General features: G+C 44.2%; 1 protein-coding gene across 6 annotated transcripts in view; it reads right to left on the reverse strand.

Moving 5' to 3' along the window:
* slc2a9l2 (solute carrier family 2 member 9, like 2) overlaps positions 1-19,317 on the reverse strand; it is a 396,296-nt gene that overhangs the window by 232,919 nt on the left and 144,060 nt on the right. For all 6 annotated transcript variants that reach the window (XM_067991508.1, XM_067991516.1, XM_067991523.1 and 3 more), the window contains exon 6: positions 17,003-17,148. In XM_067991508.1, the coding sequence (XP_067847609.1) occupies positions 17,003-17,148 (146 nt within the window). The remainder of the gene's footprint in view (positions 1-17,002; positions 17,149-19,317) is intronic.

Consider the following 19,317-nt stretch of genomic DNA (forward strand, 5'->3'; position numbering starts at 1 on the left):
AGTGTATAATGGGCGCCCGATTCACTACTGGCCGTTTTCTGCCCGGCGGTAAAAGTGAAAATTCACCCCAGCAGTGAAGGGTTCGTATACCAGGGGACAAAAGTTAAAAATGAGAAAGTTAAGAGCAAGAAAGGAAGTCAGGCATGGAACTTTTTCCACACAAAACATAATAAATTTCTGGAAAACATTATCAGGGAAGGCCATTGACGTGGATAATATAAATGGGATCAAGAGACAATTGGATATGTTTCCAGAGAGAGAGGTTGAAGATATGGTGAGCAGGTGGGTAGGTGGGGCTGATCTATGAAAATGAGACTGCTTTTTAGGCCTTAACATGCTTTTCCTGTTCTCAAGAATTGTTATGTTCTAAACAAACTTTGATCAGAGCATCAGTTGTCCCATGAAAAATCTGATCATTATTCAAAATCAGTCACCATTGTCATATCTATCCAGTTAAACTTGTACAATGGCCCAGATTTTGCAGACAAAATAACGACGAGTTTAATGGCACTCGCCGTTATTAATGTGTAAATCGTCCAGCAATTTGTGGTGAGGAAGAGATACCCCGTGAATTGAGAATCGCCACAAGTTGGTGGACGATTTGTGCCGCTCCGTCGTTAGCCTCGCGAAAACAGCAGCTCGCTCTCAACCTCCCCGTGAGTTTCATGAATTCGCTGCATTTGCGCATTAATTGCCAATTAAACTCTCCGCAGAGAGTTAAGGCTGCTACTTAACAGTGTAAGCACCTTTTTCATGAGGAGATTGATGTTCCTACAATGCCAATCAACCTCTCCAGCCCAGAAAAGGAAAAATTGAAACTGTGGAGTTTCATTCCTACAGGTAGTAAATTGTTGTTAGTGATTTTTTAAATTTAAAATTTAAAAACTGGCCCAATATCTTTCTAAATATATCATTGCTATTACATTCCATTACTGACCCCCCCAGTTCCTCTTCCACTAAAGTCTAACTATGCTTGCGGAAGCCCTATTTGATGCTGCAATAATCATTTGAAGCTAATATACGTGATAACAACTAACAATGTTTTTCCTAGAGTCGGGTGGCTTTAGACTAGCTTTCAAGTGCTAGACTCCCTTAGAAAAGATGTGTGTGACATGTCTCCAAAGCAGATGTGAAGGCAAGAAATCTGAAAATATTTTATGAGAGATAACAAATATGTATATTACTATTTTATTTCTAAATAGACATTAGGGAAGTATAGAAAGTACAAGTACTCCCCTTAGATTTTCCTTCCTCCTAAAAGTGCCAAAGGTGTTTTAAGACATGTCATGATGTCTCCTGTCTAGTTTCTACCCTTCATTAGCTCATTACTCTTTTAATTAATTTTTTTAAAACTTTACAGTCAGCAAAATTACAACATGCCGTTATAACCCAGAAGCTAAGCTAAATTGCATCAACCATTACTAAAGGATGATGAGTAAATTAACTGCAGGACAAAATTTGTAGCAAAATTGTTGTGATTCTTGATGAATTTTTTCTTGTTTTTTTTCCTCATTCTACCTCAAGCACAGCACTAATAAGTTAAACTATAAGGCTGTAATTATCAATGTGTATCCATGTGAGCAAGTGTCAGAATATTACACAATGCAAAACAATCAAAAAACAGTCACAGTTAATGAACTGCTAAAAATGGACTCTATCTTAGAAAATCACTGGTGTCTCAAAATTCTCAGTTTATTCTCTGCACTCATCACGATGATGGCACAAATTTCGAATTGAAAACCTGGTCATGTTCGTAAGCTACAGATCAAACCGGGTAGAGCTGTGATTAGCCAATGCAAAATATTATCAGAGGAATTAGAATTTTATTAGTCTTTCTTTCGGGTTGATGGGCCACATTATTTTTGCAAGCAAAGGAACGGAACATAGAAATCAATATACTGTACTTAGCAAAATAAAAAAAACAAAGTCTGTTGATTCAGTAATGTCAAAATCTGTAAGGGGATATTAATAAGTAATGGGCAAAAAGGTGGCAGATGGAATTCAATGTCAGTAAATGTGAAGTGATATATTTTAGTTAAAAAATAAAAGTAATAATTACTAAATAGGGGAAAGCTGGATGCTGTGGAAAAGCAGAGGGATTTGGGGTTTAGATTTACAAGACATTGAAAACAACATCTCAAATGGAATACTGGGTTTTGCGGCAAGATATATAGAATATAAAAGACAAGACATAATGGTGAATCTATATGAAACATTAGCAAAACCACAGTTAGTGTATTGTGCATAGTTTTGGGCTCCATGCTATAGGAAAGATATTGGGCCAGATTTTGCTGTGAAAATAACGATGAGGCTAACAGCGCTCACTGTTATTTCAGTGCAAATCGGTCAGCGACTTCTGGCGACTGCACATGTGCAGTTAAAAGCGGAAATCCGCAAGTTACTGAACGAGATACACTGCTTCTCTGTGAGCTTTGCAAGAACGACAGCTTGCCTTCTGGCCCCCCATTGAAATGAATGGAACAGCATGAAGTTCCTGCCCTGACGCCAGACATACGAGCTCGTCTCTCTAGAAAAAGTTAGGGCTTGTCCACACTGATGTAAGTATCCTTTTAACGACGTGGTAAGTCTTAATGACTGCCAAACAACCTCTCTGGCACTGAAAATTAACTTTAACAAGTGTGGAGTCTCATTCCTTCAGATTTTAATTATTGTTGGACATTTTAAAAAAATTAAATTAAATTTTCCTTTCTGTCTCTTTTATCTTTGTCTCTTAATTCAATCTTTCTTACCCTCTCTTTATTTGGCTTTCTGTATCTGATTTGACATTGAATTCACTATTCCAGCTTACAATGCTATTATTAACGATGCTTCAATCTGATACACAGTTGCTTGCCCTGATCATACAGGTCCCAGATGCTCTGTAGAGGGTGCCATTCTTTTTGGATCTCTAACTTTCAGGAACTTGCCATGCAAAAGCATATAGAAAGTCTATGGGCAAGTTCAAGTCTAACGAACGGTGGGCGCTGTGCACAGCAAAATCCGCCCATTGAGATAATAGAAAGAGTACAACCCAGATTCACTTGGGTGCTAGGAAATACAAATGTGAAGAAAGCCCCAAAATTTGGGACTGTTTTCATTAGAACAAAGGAGATTACAGGGTGATTTGATTGGTGTTTAAAATTAAAAGGGATAGGACAGAGAAGATTGAAACTGTGTTTAGCAAATAAGGGTTCTATAATCAGCGGGCTTGAGAGGGGCAGTGAAAGAAGGCCCTAAAAAGTATGGCCTTTTTTTTTAAAACAAGGAACCATCAGATCCTCAGAGCTGAAGGTCTTCCGAGGTTGTTTTTGCAGCGGTGGCCAACTTTTCATTCCCGCTTCTGGGCAGAGGCCTGGGCCAGGGCGGAGCTGCACCAGGGGCATGTCGGAGCAATGCAAATAACCTGAACTCGCAAATCCAGGTGGGTTTAGGTCAAATCAGATGCAGATGCAGTTTCCTTCAGATGCGCTGCACCTCACTAGTGTTCAGGTATGGGGGGAGGGAGGAATACTGGGACTACTGACTCATACTGGGCACCAGCCACACTCTGGTATTGCACCCAAATAGCTGTTTATGAGCCCCACAGTGAATAATTAAGATCAGCTAATTCAGTACAGAATTGGGATCGTCAATAGGACCTTCCTGGTCTGTATGGTTTGGTTCCACACTGGGAAATACCTTTACCAACTTAGCTAATCCAGTCAGGTATTTTAATCATTTTAAAGTCAACTACTCCAGGATAAAGTGGGCTCGGACATTCATTATAAATAGTAGTAAACAAATATGATGGAACCCCTAAACTCTGTTAGTTAAGCTAATTCTAGAAATATAGAGGGTAAAATTTATCCTTTTGAAAATTCTGGTGAAAAAGTTGGTGTGCGTACAGAACAACATTTTCCACTTTGTACTCACATCAATTCTCAACTCCATAAACATTAATTCCCATTCTCTCATCCAATAAGATTGCAAGATTCAATCATTTATTTTCTACTATACATGCTGAAGTACAAAATGAGAAATTTATAACACTGCTTGGGGGGTGGGGGTTTAAAGTATATGTGATTATAAAACCTAAGGAGTGAAGGAGCAGGGAAGGGTGCTTTCTATATGAGGAGTTCACCCAAATATCCTTTCCTTCCCCTTTTCAGTTATGTTTACATTAACATGAAAGAAATGTGTAATAAGGATACTTAGAAATTATGGCTTGGATTTTTTGACTGTGGGACATCTCCAGCAGTTAGAGACTTCTGCCTGCCATGGAAATGCCCCTTGACCTCACCCAAACTGAATGTCAGCAAGCAGGTTCTGGGTGAGTAGGTGTCACTTTATGGAACTGTTGATGATTCCTTCCATCATTTTGCTGATGACTGAGAGGAGGCTGATCGGGTAATAATTGGCTGAGTTATATTTGCACTAGAACTAGCACCAGCCTTCCTGCTTGGCTTAGGAAGGTTGCTAGTTCTGGTGCACAGGTCTTCAGCATTACCACCAGGATGTTGTCAAGGCCCATAGCCTTCCCAGCATCCATTGCACTCAGCTCCTTCTTAAAATCACGTGGAGTGAACTGAATTGGCTGGACACTGGCATCTTGGGAGGAGGCCAAGTGGAATCATCCGCATAGCACTTTTGGCTGAAGACATTTGCAAACATTTCAGCCTTGTGTCTTGAAGTCATGTGCTGGACCCTTCTATAGTGAGGATGGGGATGTTCATGTAATCTTCTCCTGCTGATTGTCCACCACCATTCTCAACTGGATGTGGGAGGGCAACAGGGCTTTGTTCTGATATGTTTGTTGTGAGACTGCTTAACTTCGACTATAATCTGCTGGTTTTTGTCTTTCACTTGTAAATACTGCTGTGTTGTAGCTTCATTAGACTGGTGCCTCATTCTAAAGGACGCCCGGTGCTCCTTCTGGCACACCTTTCTATACTCACCATTGAACTAGGGTTAGTCTCTCTCTCTATCTAAAATAAAATTGCCATTAAAAGAAATAGAGTTAGGCTGTTAAAACAGGCAGAAATGAGCTTGATGTTGAAGTGTTCTGATGAACTCGCTGGCTTTCCTCAGAACTATATCATCATCACACTACAACTACACAACTAATGTTGCAGTTAGTCATGTTTCCTGCATTTTAATTTAAACTGCAAGAAATAATTCTTCTTTTTAGCAAGTAATGATAATTGACATTGTAAAACAAGCTTAATTTGAGGGCCTTTTTATACAGAGATCTGTAACATTCATTCAGCTGAGTACCAATATTACAGCCGTAAATTGGTTTCTGTTATGCGTTGAGTGTTGATAACCTGGTCCACGGATTTGTCAATCCTTTGTAGGTGCTAATGTACTGTGAATTTTAATGATTTCATTAAATCCTACTAATAATTATTTGTTTTAAAACAGGAATGTTGTTAACAACAGCCCTCCTGACAACTTAATGAATAAATGCATCACATTGTGTGGTATTAAGCCATACAAACCAAAGAAGTCCCAAATAAAATCCTTGGTCTGTACAAACTTAATCAAACTCAACTGGAGCATCAATAGGGTGCAATAATTGGCCTCAGTGGGACAGGGAGGGGAAAATCAGCAATGTTACCACTCCTGAATGCTAACCAGTGTTCCTTGCTGGAAACTCCATGTGTGAGAACATCAGCTGAGGATAGGATTGGGCTTGGCTGTGATAACCATACAGTTCAATTGACACTGCATCGACTCATACATGAAAAATGAGCACTTGGGCACGATTACAAAAAACCTGCCTGTACACAGCACAGGTCACCTCCTTCAGATAGCTGGAGTAAATCAAAAGAAAACTTCAAAGAAGTCTAGAATTGTCAGAATGTTTATTTTGTTCCCCTATGGTGTAGTAAATATGTGAAATAGACAGCCATCAAAAGCAGTTGATCCTATGTGGATTAAATCCTTTACAAATGTACAGTTGGGAGCAGAATTAAAGATCATAAGGATAAATATAGGCAGAGATGATCAAACACGCTGTTGGCCAAGCATGGACTCCAATTCTATTGGGACCATTACCATTTCACCAATAGTATGCAACATATGGTGGTTAAATATGTACATTGTAATGTTAGAATGGTATTATGGAGTTTTCACTCTATAACAATTGGTGTCCAGGGAAGTCACAGAATTACATCTTTTTGTAAGTTATCCCTCGCGTCATTTGTTCCACTCGGGAGGTGAAAGAAGTTATTAAGAGCCCATAACTGTGCAGATTGAACCCAGTGGGGGTTAAATTGGTTAACCTGCACCCGGTCATTGAGATGCAGGCAGCACATAACATTTGTGCTGCCTGGTGATTTCAGTGATTGCTGAGTGCAGCCAGCGCTACCTGTGAAGTTGAGTAGCTGCATGCGCCAGCAGGGGGCCCCGATATTGGGAATGGCTGCAGGAAGTGGTGGAAGTCAATTGTGAAGTGAATCTGTGCTGCATTATAGTGAAGCATGGTGATGATGGGAACTGTGGAATTTTTAATGATTCTGATATTTTCAAAATGTAAGATACGGGTCTGAACGGAAATCAGAAATCGCACACGTAAAACACGGATGCAGATCCCATCCTTATGTTTAAAAACTGTTGATTTATTTTAAAATATTGAATAAAGGTTGCTCACAACTACATCCCACATCCTCCAATCTGCACGCCAGACCCCACCAATCTGCCGATCTGAGTTTGTACCAGGCCTGCAAGAGTGAATGGACCAAGGTTCTCTGATGATGCACTAGAGGCCTTGGTGCAAGAGGTGGACAGAAGGAGGGGCATCCTATATCCACAGGGGAGGCAAGAGGCCCTCCGGACATATGCTCCCGAGGCAGTGGGAGGCAGTTGGGGACGAGGTCAATGCCAGGAGCATAGCGCCACAAACATGGATGCAGTGCAGAAAGAAGTTCAATGATTTGACACGAGTGGTCAAGGTGTGTGAGTTCAACTGTCAAGTGACATCTCCTACCAACTACACCACTAGCCTCATCCACTGTTCCATGCACGACACCCTCCATCACCCACATACCAACAAACTCTTGCAATCAGTACTCAACTCTTCCAATCAGATGCTTCATCCCACTGTCACACATTACCACTGTTGCAAGCCGCACACCCACAACTCACAGGTCACACACACTGGCAGTTATTCAACCACGACAGCCGCATCACCCAAATATCTTGCAGGACACTCACCGACACACTTCCTGCTTTCTTGCAGGAGAAGGTGGCGCATAACAGGAGGCAGCAAGTGGCAGTGGCTCCACGGAGCATGAATCTGCTGACAGCATTCCTGTCCCAACCCTGCCACTCCACCAGTGCTCTTGTTATTGCCTGTCAGCTAGCCAGCCCATTTCCTGTAGAGTATTGAAACTTTATTATAGGAAGACAGGAACAGGAGTAGGCCTTTTAGCCCCTCGAGACTGCTCCGCCATTCAATGAGACCATGGCTGATCTGTGATCTAACTCCATATACCCGCCGTAGCCCCATATCCCTTAATACCTTTTAGTTAACAAAAATCTATCAATCTCAGATTTAAAATTAATAATTGAGCTAGCATCAACTGCCATTTGCAGAAGAGAGTTCCAAACTTCTATCACCCTTTGCCTGTAGTAGTGTTTCCTAACTTCACTCCTGAAAGTCCTAGCTCTAATTTTCAGGCTATGTCCCCAGTCCTAATATTTAAGTATAGGAGACTCCCAAAAACAAGTATAAATGTATCAGCAGCCAGAAGCAATAATCCAGCAACTAACCTGTAACTCCTGCATGATCCCTTTAAATAGCGCTGGGGGGGTCCTCCATACTGTTTAAGACCTGTTCAGCTGTGCAAGGTTAAGACAGTGCTGGAGCATGGAGTTCCAAAATAGCAGCGGTCCCTTTAAATCAGCATTGCACACTGATCTACATCATAACCTCCCTACTTCACATGCTGCCGGTATTCGTTAGGTGTGCGCGCGCAGCCACCTTCACCTGCACATGTCACGCACACCTCGGACGCCATTTTAGGGGCTTAGGAGTCTGCGTGGTGATTACACAACAGGCACTACGCGGCCCAATTTAGCCCCGAGTCTGTTGAATGCAGTGGGTCTCATTCTATAACTTTCTTATATTCTTACCCAGACATATAATTGCATTGTAATTGAAATCAGATTATGTGCCTACAATTTAATTGCCTTTAACTGTGTTCTGTGAATGTCACCCTGCATACAGCTGTGATTGCTCTCAGCTATTCATTTACCAGAGAAATCTGCAAACAATTTGACCAGCAGTACCTATATTTAAAACTATATTTTAAATTACATGAATGTTTATTGTGCCACTGGAGTCATGGAAGCGTCATCTGTCACCATTAATAATGGAAAAGAGAGATGATTAATAGTTCTGATTTCCACATGCAGGCAGCCCTCTCCTCTGTCCAGACAGGATGATCTGGCAATAGCGCAGAAACATTACTGGATAGTAATTTGAACCTCTGTCACTCTATCAATGCAGATGGATATTGTTGATGGTGCAAGAATTGTCCTCCTGTAGACTGGAAGAGGCCAGTGGCATTTAAATTGATTGCATCAGTTGCCTTAACTATTACTAATGGACTGAAACAGTCAGGGATGGGATAAAAGATACATCAAGCAATTGGCAGCCATCAGTGATGAAATCTCTGATGAGGTAAAATTACCAGACACACTGCTGCTCAGTGAGATCTGTGGTTGGACCTTGGCTTTTCAAGTCTTCTTCAGAAGATTTTCCTTCTCAACATTCACTTTGTACTCCCTCAAAGTTAATAGTACCAGTAAACAATGAATCATTTCCCATGTTTCTAGACTCAGAAATAGGGTGATGAGACTGAGGGGGAGAAATTCAATATTGTTTCACCTATTTTTTGGGTGCAAAATGAAGGCTAGGGGGACAAATTTTGGGTCGCGATCTCCCGCGTCCGATCTCCTCTGGAAGTGCACGGCCACCAAATTAGAAGTCGGCGACTTTTAGGTCCCCAGGGCATCCACATGAAACAGGTGTTAGATGCTTTGGATGTGTACGTTATATGTAAGTAGGGTCCTAATGCTAATTGTAGAACTGCAATTGAAAGTCATGTATAAATGAAGGAGAACATGAGCCGTGAAAGCTGTACAAGGACCTGAGGCCTAACCAGCAGTCCTTAAAGGGGCCACTGGAGGCCGCACAAGAAATGGGCAGTAAACTTTTTCAGATATCATTTTTGTGGAGCTCCTCCTAACTCTATAAAAAATATTGTGAGTTCCCCCACCCAGTCTGGGCGCCCCACCCAGCCAGCCCAGGTGCCCCACCCAGCCCCCGAGCCAAGCTCACCCCTAATCCAGGCCCCCCTTCCCCTCCCCTCCCTAACCCAGGCCTCCCTAACCCAGGGCCTCCCTAACCCAGGGCCCCCCTCCCCTCCCCTCCCTAACCCGGGCCCCCCCTCGCCTCCCCAGCCCGGGGCCCCCTTCACCCCCCCTCCCCCCCTCACCTCCCCTCCATCTAAGCCTGGTCTCACCCCTCTCCAGCCCAGGCTCGCCCCCTCACTGCGTCGCCATCCTTCCCCCAGAACCTACCTGCTCGGAGTCAGAGTAGGCTGGAATTTGTCAGGCCCGACCAATGGGTACATCGGGAGCTATTGGTACGTGCAGCTCACCTGTTTAGTTCAAACGAGGCACGTGACACGTTTTGCTCGGGCCGCTCGTTTCACAGTGGAAACCGGCGCAAGTTCAATTTCTCTCTTTGAGAGTCTGGATAGTGGCACTTAACCCTGGTTCAACTATTAGCAAATACTTCAAAAGAATGTGGAGGGATATTCACTGTGATAATACGTTTCTGGCTTATTTATTCAGATCCAGCCCCAATAATTGAATGAATTGATATTTTCGGCAATGTTATATCGTGATATATCATGTAAATTTGTGAAACATTTTTGTAGATGTTGCAGAACTGGAATAATTCCTATTTTCTCATCAGCAATAACATCTCAACAGAGATAAATGTAAATAATATAAATTATGAAACTGCTCCCATTATATCTACATAACTACTAGTCAAGTAATTATACAGTTGGACAATTGTTATTATGTAGATATAGTGCAAGAATTTTCATCATTTATATTATTGTTACTTTAACTAGTCCTAAAATGTGCCTAATATATACTACAAGGAACTATTATACGTGCTGTAACTTGCTTCATGAGTTTAGCTGTATATAATCTTACAATCCTGTTGCTTTAGTTATGTCTTTTAAGGAAAAATTGAATAAACATTTGAAGCAGAGGAAGATACAGAGCTATGTAGATAGAGCAGGGCAGTGGAATTAGATTTGGATTGGTCTAGCAAAGAGCTGACACAAAGACAATTGGCCAAATGGCCTCCTTCTGTGCCCTGAACTTCTATAGTTCTGTATACTGTAAACAGTCTTGTGGCAGATGGACAATGTCGATATGAGGTAAATGGATTGACAAAAGGATGAGGCAGATAGACAAGCAACAATGTAGGCAGTTTGAATAGATTGGACAGAGGGGCAGACAACTAAATATTAGGAGGAGGAAGCAATAGAATAACCAGAAGCACAGAGGGAGAAAGTGACAGGAGACTTGACAGGTGAGCTGGGAAGGCAGAGAGCTAACTAGACAGCTAGGCAGGAGTAGAGATAAATGGAAATTGGGATGGACAGGCAAGAACTAGGATACAAAGTTGGGCAGTAGTACACATAGACAGATGGTGGATATATAGGCAGGAAGGTGGGCATTTGGGCAGGAGGATGGGTAAACTGGTAATAGGCTGAATATATAGCCAGCAATCTTGTCAGGTGGGCTGTGGTCCAGAGAAATGAGAAATGCAATGCATAGATAGGCAGGCAACAGGACAGTGGGTAGCAGGGCTTCCAGATTCACAAAGGAGCAGAAACTAAAGCAAGGAAGTGGACAATCAATAAGCAAAATGGACAGGCAGTGACATGATCAGATAGACGATGGGAGATGCTGACAAATCACTGCACAAGTGGGCTAGAAAGTCTGCAACAGCTAGACAGGTGGACAGTAGATGGGCAGGTGGGCAGCAGACAAAATGAACAGAAGAGGATGGATGGACAAATTGACAATGGGAGAAGCAAGTATTAGGACCAATGGACAGGCTTCTCACACAAACTGTGGGACAGACTCCAGCCTGAACAAGAAGGGAACAGGCCACATGGTCAGGCACCAGAGTTGATGATAAGGGTCAGTTAGGTGAACAGCAGCCCATACAAAGTAGTCAGATGAGCAAGGGAAGAAGCTGGACTGAGCAGTGTAATTAGAGCAAGCAGGCAGCCAACCAAAACAGATGAGGTACAGCAAAAAAATAAAACCTCCAACCTTCAATTAGCTTCACAAAAATAATTATACACCAAACAACTGCACAATCACAAACCAAAGAAAATGGGGCCAATCGTTGATCTGCTCACACTCCATCAATATAAAACTTTTTAAAAATGATCAACTACTTTTAAACCCTAATTGGTGATCTTCGCTGTGATCATTAAACGAGTATACTCAGCAGTTACATAGATCATATAATATCAGTGATCATAGGTCCCATTATCCCCGGCCTGGCGGGAATGGTGCGGGAAAGGTTCCTCATTGGTCCCCGATCGTGGACTACCCAACTCCCCCCTCCCCCACCACCAATCCCTACCCACCTTGAAGGGGACCGTTTCTGTGGGTCCCTGGCTATGGACTGCCCCCCCACCAATTTTGACTCCTGCCCGCTGGTGGTGATGTCATCCCAGCCATCATCAGGTGGGAGTCAGCATCAGGACATGCAAATGAGTTAAAATCTCCCGGGCCTCACCCTCTGGTGGGGGGGGGGGGGGGTGGAGAGGCAGACAGTTGACAGCCAGCTTCAGTCCCCACACCCCCAATTCCTGCTGAGTTAATATCGGCCTTCATGTCACAGATCATTGTCTACCACCGAACTTTCCTAACATCAAAGAATAATAATATATCATGATTAATAACAGATATTGTGGTTTCAAGGCAGTAATATAACTTCAAAGTAAGTTATGTATAAACTGCTCTCATGATTTATGATAGCTGAACTCTTCAAACAAAGTTGCAGTTTGCACTGTGAGCTGTGAAAGATCTATAATAGTAAATGGAGCAGCATTGTATTACCTAGATATAATGAAAGTGCTAAGAAATTAAAAGAAATATGATTAAAATGTTACATTTTGCAGAGTTTGCAAATTAATTTGTACCCTACCAATTACAGGCTCCCATTCTAAGGGATTCTCGGAGTACCACAGGTTAAGAGCTAAAGGCAACTGGGAAGGTCAAAGTTAATTTTAACTCCACATTAATCAGCGTTCTCCAAGGCACTCCAGCATAATGGGATGTCATCTTTTAAACAGAGGTTGTGAAGGACGAGAATGAGTTATCCAGGGGTAATGAAGCAGCCTATATTATCTCAAGGAAAAGTTGGGGTTAAATCGGTTAACCCCCGAAAACGGGTGCTGGGATTGCGGTGCACGATTAACCCGCGCCCGTTGGTTGCGATGCAGGCAGCACGTAACATTCGTGCTGCCTGATGATTTCAATGATTACTGCGTGCAGCCAGCGCTACCTGCGCTGTTGAGTGGCTGCACGCACCAGCAGGGGGACTCAATATTGGGAGTGGCTAGCACTACTTAAAGGCAGCCTGCACCTCTTAAAGGGGAGGTGTGCTGTGGCTGCAGGAAGTGCTGGAAGTCCTTTGGGAAGTAACTCTGTGGTGGAATATAGTGATAAATGGCAGTACTGGTGAGAGAGCGTGCACCAAGGTTCTCGGACGTGCACTAGAGGCCTTGGTGGAAGAGGTGGACAGACGGAGGGCCATTCTATATCCGCAGGGGGGCAGGAGGCCCTCCAGTCATATGCTGAAGAGGCAGTGGGTGGCTGTGGCGGATGAGATAAATGCCAGGAGCATCGCACCACGAACATGGACGCAGTGCAGGAAGAAGTTCAATGATTTGACACGAGCGGTCAAGGTGAGTGAGGTTAAGTGGCATCTCCTACCAACTGCACCATTAGCCTCATCCACTGCTCCACGCACTACACCCCCCAGAACCCACATACCAATAAGCTCTTTCAATCGGTACGCAACACTTCAAATCAGATGCTACATCTCCCCATCACACATTACCACTGTTGCAAGCCGCACACCCACAACTTACAAGTCACATACACTGGCAGCTATTCAACCATGACAGCCACATCACCCAAACATCTTGCAGGACACTCACTGACACACTTCCCTCTTTCTTGCAGGAGAAGGTGACACACAACAGTAGGCAGCAGGAAGGACGCCTACACGTCCTCACTCCCAAGGAGGAGACAGTGCTGTCCCTCATTGGAAGGGCCATCACTGAGGCCATGGCCACTGGCGGTGCTGGAGGAATCGATGATGAGGGTCTCTGCATACCTAATCCTCCCACAATTCTTTCTGACTCACGTGCTGCAGATGCTCCTCTCCCCGCACCACAACCGAACCCGTGCCCCTTTGTCATTTCAGATACCCAAGAGTTAGAACCTGCCGAGTCAGAGGAGGCAGAGGAGGAAGACAGTGATGATGAAGAGACACCATCACTCGATCTTACACTTACAGCCACCAACTCAGAGACTGACACTGCGCATACTTTAGAGGCTAGGACAGAGGAGGGATCTGCACTTGGTGAGACACTGGGCACAGGTGCGTGGGGGGAATGGATACCCCAGGCACCAGTTCACCAGAGGGCAAGGTCACACATTAGTTCTGCTGCAGAGGAGTCAGATGATGACTTTGATGGACCAGGCTGCAGAAGAAGGCTGATGGGCGTACACAACCAAACGCTTGGTGCACTGGAAAGCCTGCCAGAAAGCCAACGCACAATGTCAAGGCGCATGGAGGAGTCCAGCTTCAAATTGACACAGGGCATTGCGCAGAGCTTGGAGCCCATCCTTTCCAACATCGAATGGGTGGTCACCTCCATCAGCTTACCTGTGGAACCCACCAGGATTTAGCATCTGAAGACCAATGTCACAGGTCTGACTGCTTCGTTTGGAGCTCAGACTGCTGCATTACAGGCTCAGACTGCAGCTATTGTGGCTCTGGTTACCAGTGTTGAAAGGGGCTTCCAGAGCATCACAGCAGTCCAGCAATCCATTCTCAAGCAGATCATCAGGATTGCTGAGGTGCTGCCCCGGGAGAGTGGCAGTGGCGCCATGGGAGACGAACCTGCTGTCCCCTCTCAGGATGACAGCATTCCTGCTCCCACCCCTGCCACTCCGCCAGTGCCCTTGCTATTGCCTATCAGTCAGCTAGGCCAGACTGCTGCAGCCCAAGCCAAGATGTTGCAATCTGAAGCCAGGCCCTCCTGGTCTGGAGCTGTTCGAGGTCACCCTCCAAGGCCATCTGCACTCTCCTAAATTGAAGGTCTGCAGCCTTCCACCACACATGGTCCAGCCACTGGGGATGCACCTCGTAGGAGCACTGGGAAAGGTAATGGCACATGAACAACATGAACAACTGAGGGATTACACAAGAGTGAATAGTGTAATGTTGTATACTTAATTTCATGTTAGTTTATAAATTTGTATTTGAACTCACAGTTGGTGGTAGTTTTTATTTCTGTGATGAGCTGCGGGAGGAAGCAATGTGTAATCATAAGGAGGAAGATTGGATGGTCATGTGGGAGAGGAAAGATGAGGAATGTAGGACTGTTGATGAGTGGGGAGGTGTCGTTGAGGTTACTGATATCACTCATTAATAAGGTGAGCACGCAGAGCCCCGGCAGACAGGGCCTGTGCACCTTGTTGCCTCCTTGCCTCTTCCTCCACTTCCTCCTCCGATTCCTCCTCCTCCTCCGCCTCTTCCTCTTCCTCCTCTGGCTCGGGTTCTCACCGAATAGGCAGTGGCAAGGGCTGTCCTCTCATAATGGCAAGGTTGTGCAGCATACAGCATACAACAACCAGTCTTGAAACCCGCTCCACTGAGTACTGCAGGGTTCCTCCAGAATGGTCCAGGCAGCGGAAGCGTTGCTTTAGGATGCCTGCGGTATGCTCGATGCTGTTGCTTGTGACCGCATGGCTCTCACTGTCGGCCTGCTCTGCATGTGTGCGTGCGTTCCTGACTGGAGTCATGAGCCACCTCATGAGGGGATAGCTCTGGTTGCCCAGTAGCCAGCCTTTGACTTGCTGTTCCAGTTGAAAGATAGGTGGCAAGTTGGACTGCCGTATAATGAAGGCGCGTGACTACTGCCAGGGTAGTGGGCATTGACCTGCATGATGCGCTGCCTGTGGTCACACACCCGCTGCACATTGAGGGAGTGGAACACCATTCTGTTCATGAATATTGCTGATTTGAGATGTGGAGCCCTCAGTGCATGCAGTCAATGGCACCCTGCACCATGGGGAACGCTACAATGCGAGCAGACCTTCGTCCTCACTTATGCTGCTTCTCTCTGTCAAGAGGGAATGTGGTGAATCTGTTGCGCAGCTTGTACAGAGCCTCAGTGACCTCCTTATGCAGCTGTGCACTGCAAACTGCGAGATGTTGCATATATCTCCAGCAACAGCCTAAAAGGAGCCAGAGCCGTAAAAGTTCAGCAACACTGTTACCTTCACAGCCACAGGCAATGCTGTCCTTGCCCTGCTCTGAGGCTGTAGTTGTGGCTGCAGCAGTTGACAAATCTCCATCACGACCTCCTTCATGAACCGCAGCTGTCGGATGCACTGATCTTCGGTGAGGTTCAGGTAAGAGAGTTGGCCCCTGAAGGCCCTCATTGGATATGGCCTCCTGCTCAGGGCCCTGCACCTCCTCCTCCTCCTCCTCCCTCTCCTCGCAGCTTGACCTGCTCTGTGTGGCCTCTCTGCATGTTTCCAGTTGTGTTCAATGCCCAGCAGGACCCCTAGCAGGCCACCCATAGTTGGCCGCAACCTTATTCAGCACTTTGTTTTAAAGGCCACCAACAGTAATGCACGACCTGCCAGACCACTCTCTATATAATATTGCAACTTTCTCCATGTATAGCAAGCTTCAACAAACATGTACAATTGTACCAGCAGCCAGAATAACTAATCCAGCAACTAACCTTCAACAGCTGCAAGCTCCCTTTAAGTAATGCTTGTGGGGGGTCCTCCAAGCCATTTAAGACCTGTTCAGCTGTGCGAGGTTAAGACAGTGCGTTGGCTAGAACGTTCCAAAATCGCATCTGTCCCTTTAAATCAGTGTTGCACACTCACTACCCCATATTCTCCCTACTTTACACCGTGCTGGCATTCGTTATCAATGGGTGCACGAACGTCTTGGCATCCGGGGACCACACGCTAGAAGTGTGCGTGTGTATTCTGGACGCCATTTTCAGAGTTTAGGAGGCCGTGTAACGCCTACAAAATGGGAGCTGCGCGGCCCAGTTTAGCCCCCGTTAAGTCACTTCTCTTATTCTAGAATAGATAATGGCTTAATCTTTTCTGAAAATAACTCCCCCTTGTGTGTAAACTTGGCAATGAGTTAAGGAAAAGCCAAGAAAGGAAGAAATGTCACTCATTTTTTGTGACAGCTCTGGAAAATTTTAATTAATGGGGTAAAGGGGTGGTGATTTTGTCCATTTCAGAATCCATTTCCTGATACTTTTGAATTTGATTTTGAATATTCATTGGACACAGAAATACACATCCAGTTGTGCTCTAAAATAAACAGAATGGGGAAGAATTGCTCGGGTCACTATGTGCAACAAAATCACATGCGCATTCCACATTCTTGATAAATACATTTACGGCATTACTACGCACAGCGACCAATGGAATTCTCCTCCCAGTCACATGCAGTCTTTTAAATATACTTCTTCAATTAAATGTCATTGTATTTTCGACTGTCATTTTCCTAACATTCTTAAAGCAAATTATTGCTGTAGGTGTATGAATATAGACGCAGTTTAAAAACAATTGGGCTGTATTGGAATTTTAATGGTACTTACTGTAATGTAGTGATCAAGAAGTCGAGTTTACAAACCTTGCCAAGTATCTCCGGCAGCCCCAAGACCTGGCCAGTGAAGACACCAAAACAGATGAAAATAGCTGTGACCTGCCCTAGGGAGCCACGGATGTGTTTCTGTGAGATTTCACCCAAGTACATAGGAAGGGCACTGAGGGCAATGCCTGTAGAGAGAGCAGCACTTCAACATCAAACACCTAATAGTCTGTGACACAGCACTGCAAAAAATCTAATCAATATGCCTACAGATAAACCACAGCACCAAGCAATAGCTGTGAGACAGTGTACAGACTTGGGTCCGTCTGACTGCCTACAATAACACAATATTTGATTGCCAGAGATATAAACATGTAGAGAAAAGACAACTTCCAAAAGCATTTTATCTCAGCAGAATATTTCATTATGTCACATTTACACCACATTTAAAAAATTGTACTTGTCCTACATTGTCTCGTATATCTCAAATACTGTCTAATGTCAGAAAAAAAAGGTTAGAAATATAAATAAGAATTTCCATCTGTATAGAAAGAAATTGTATCCACCGTGGCCGATTTTCTTAATGGAGATTAGAAAAGTGTTTTCTTGCTGCAGGTTATTTGACTGTGAGGGTGATATAAGTGAGCCCAACTTGAGGTGAAGCACTGGAGGTGATAGACCCCCCCCATCTTCTTTTGATAGTTATTTTCTCCAGCTCATTTCCTTCTTCCCAGCCCCATGTCATGCATCGTTCCCTAACCAAGAGGGGGAAGGCGACCTATTCCACAGTCTCTGCCAGTCCTGTATTTGAACCACCTATTAACGTGTCAACACAAGGTGGTAAGTACATCATCTGCCGTGTTTCGCTCATTAAACATATTGATCCAATGACTCCAGTTAGAAATCAACATGTATAGCTATCAATAACAACAACTTGCATCTATATATATCAGATCAGGACAACTTGGGCTCATTTATGATACCCTCACTGTCAAATAGCTGCCAACATTCACTGGCCAGGCTTGCACATAAAGACCAGCCCCTTAGGTATTGGATGGTACCCGCAGGCTGTGGAACCATACAGTACAGCAGCAAGAAAACATTTTTCGAATCTCCATTAAGAAAAGCAGCAGCAGTGGATAGAGATACAGTCCTGTATGTGAACCACCCTTTAAGATACGAATGAGCTCAGTATGATATAATTCAACTTCTGATTTCTCTCCTATCACATCCTTCAGCTGAGTTCAGAAGCTTGTTGACTGTTGAAACAGCAAGAAACACCTCCCGTGCTATCATATCATGTTGCAGCAAGATTAAGTGACAATCTTTTAATGTAAATACAGAAAGATATTGGCAAATAGTTATGTGGTTTTTGTAGTATGATTTTTTTTAAAACAATAGTAGGTCAATGTGACTATAAGCAGATTCCATCTTTAATAATGTTCAGTCACTAGTGAATTGTTTATTCAAATAATGTCATCTAATTGGCTGTGGACAGAACACTAATTAGTAGTGGTGTCCTGCATTCCTTTTTTTACAGTTTCCTCCCCTACCTCCTACCCTTCCCCTCTTCTCCTAAAGGCTTGTGCTAAAGGATGATGTTTCCATGGGCAGCAACAATATCCTTTCAAAATTTTGGTCAGATGGCCATTCTTCACATGTGAGCCTAGACAATGAGCATCAGCAGACAGTTCACTTTAGAGACCATCATGTCCCACTCCAGCTCTGTCCTCACCCAACGCCCATGAACATGTACTTCCAGCATGGATCACTGGATAGTGAACTCTCGCCAATTATCCCCGCGCCCCCGGCCACTTACCCAGCTGATTCAACACAGACCTGCGAACAAACATAGGACCTTTCTGTATGGTTCCGTACCACACCACATGGCGCATTTACTCACTGATTCAATTGGAAACCCACATTTTAAAACTTGTGCTTCCAAAACAATGCCATATGTCTTCTTAAAGGAAACATGTACAGATTCCTCTGCCACCCGTTTTAGTGCAAGATGCTGTAATCATTTTTACATCGGGCAGAACAGTGGAGGTTTCAGATGCTGGTTTACAGCTGTGATTACCCACCCCACTGATTTCCTGAAGTTATTGGTGGGAGAGCTCAAACTGGAGACCAGATACTTCCCCACAGGTTGTGGAGGAAAATAGGCACTAGAATCACCTACAGGTATTACTGTCACACACCTCTGAGCAGCTTGTGGCAGAGCAACACTAGCAAAGTCCTGGAAGCAGACCACCTGCTTACCTGAGATAACAAACCATTAGCAGGGTGCTATAGCACTTAAACAATGAGCACAGAAACTGGGGGCCAGCTGCGGCTGTCAGATGGTGATCAAAATA

The sequence above is a fragment of the Heptranchias perlo genome, chromosome 1 (assembly GCF_035084215.1).
Source record: "Heptranchias perlo isolate sHepPer1 chromosome 1, sHepPer1.hap1, whole genome shotgun sequence".
NCBI lineage: Eukaryota > Metazoa > Chordata > Chondrichthyes > Hexanchiformes > Hexanchidae > Heptranchias > Heptranchias perlo.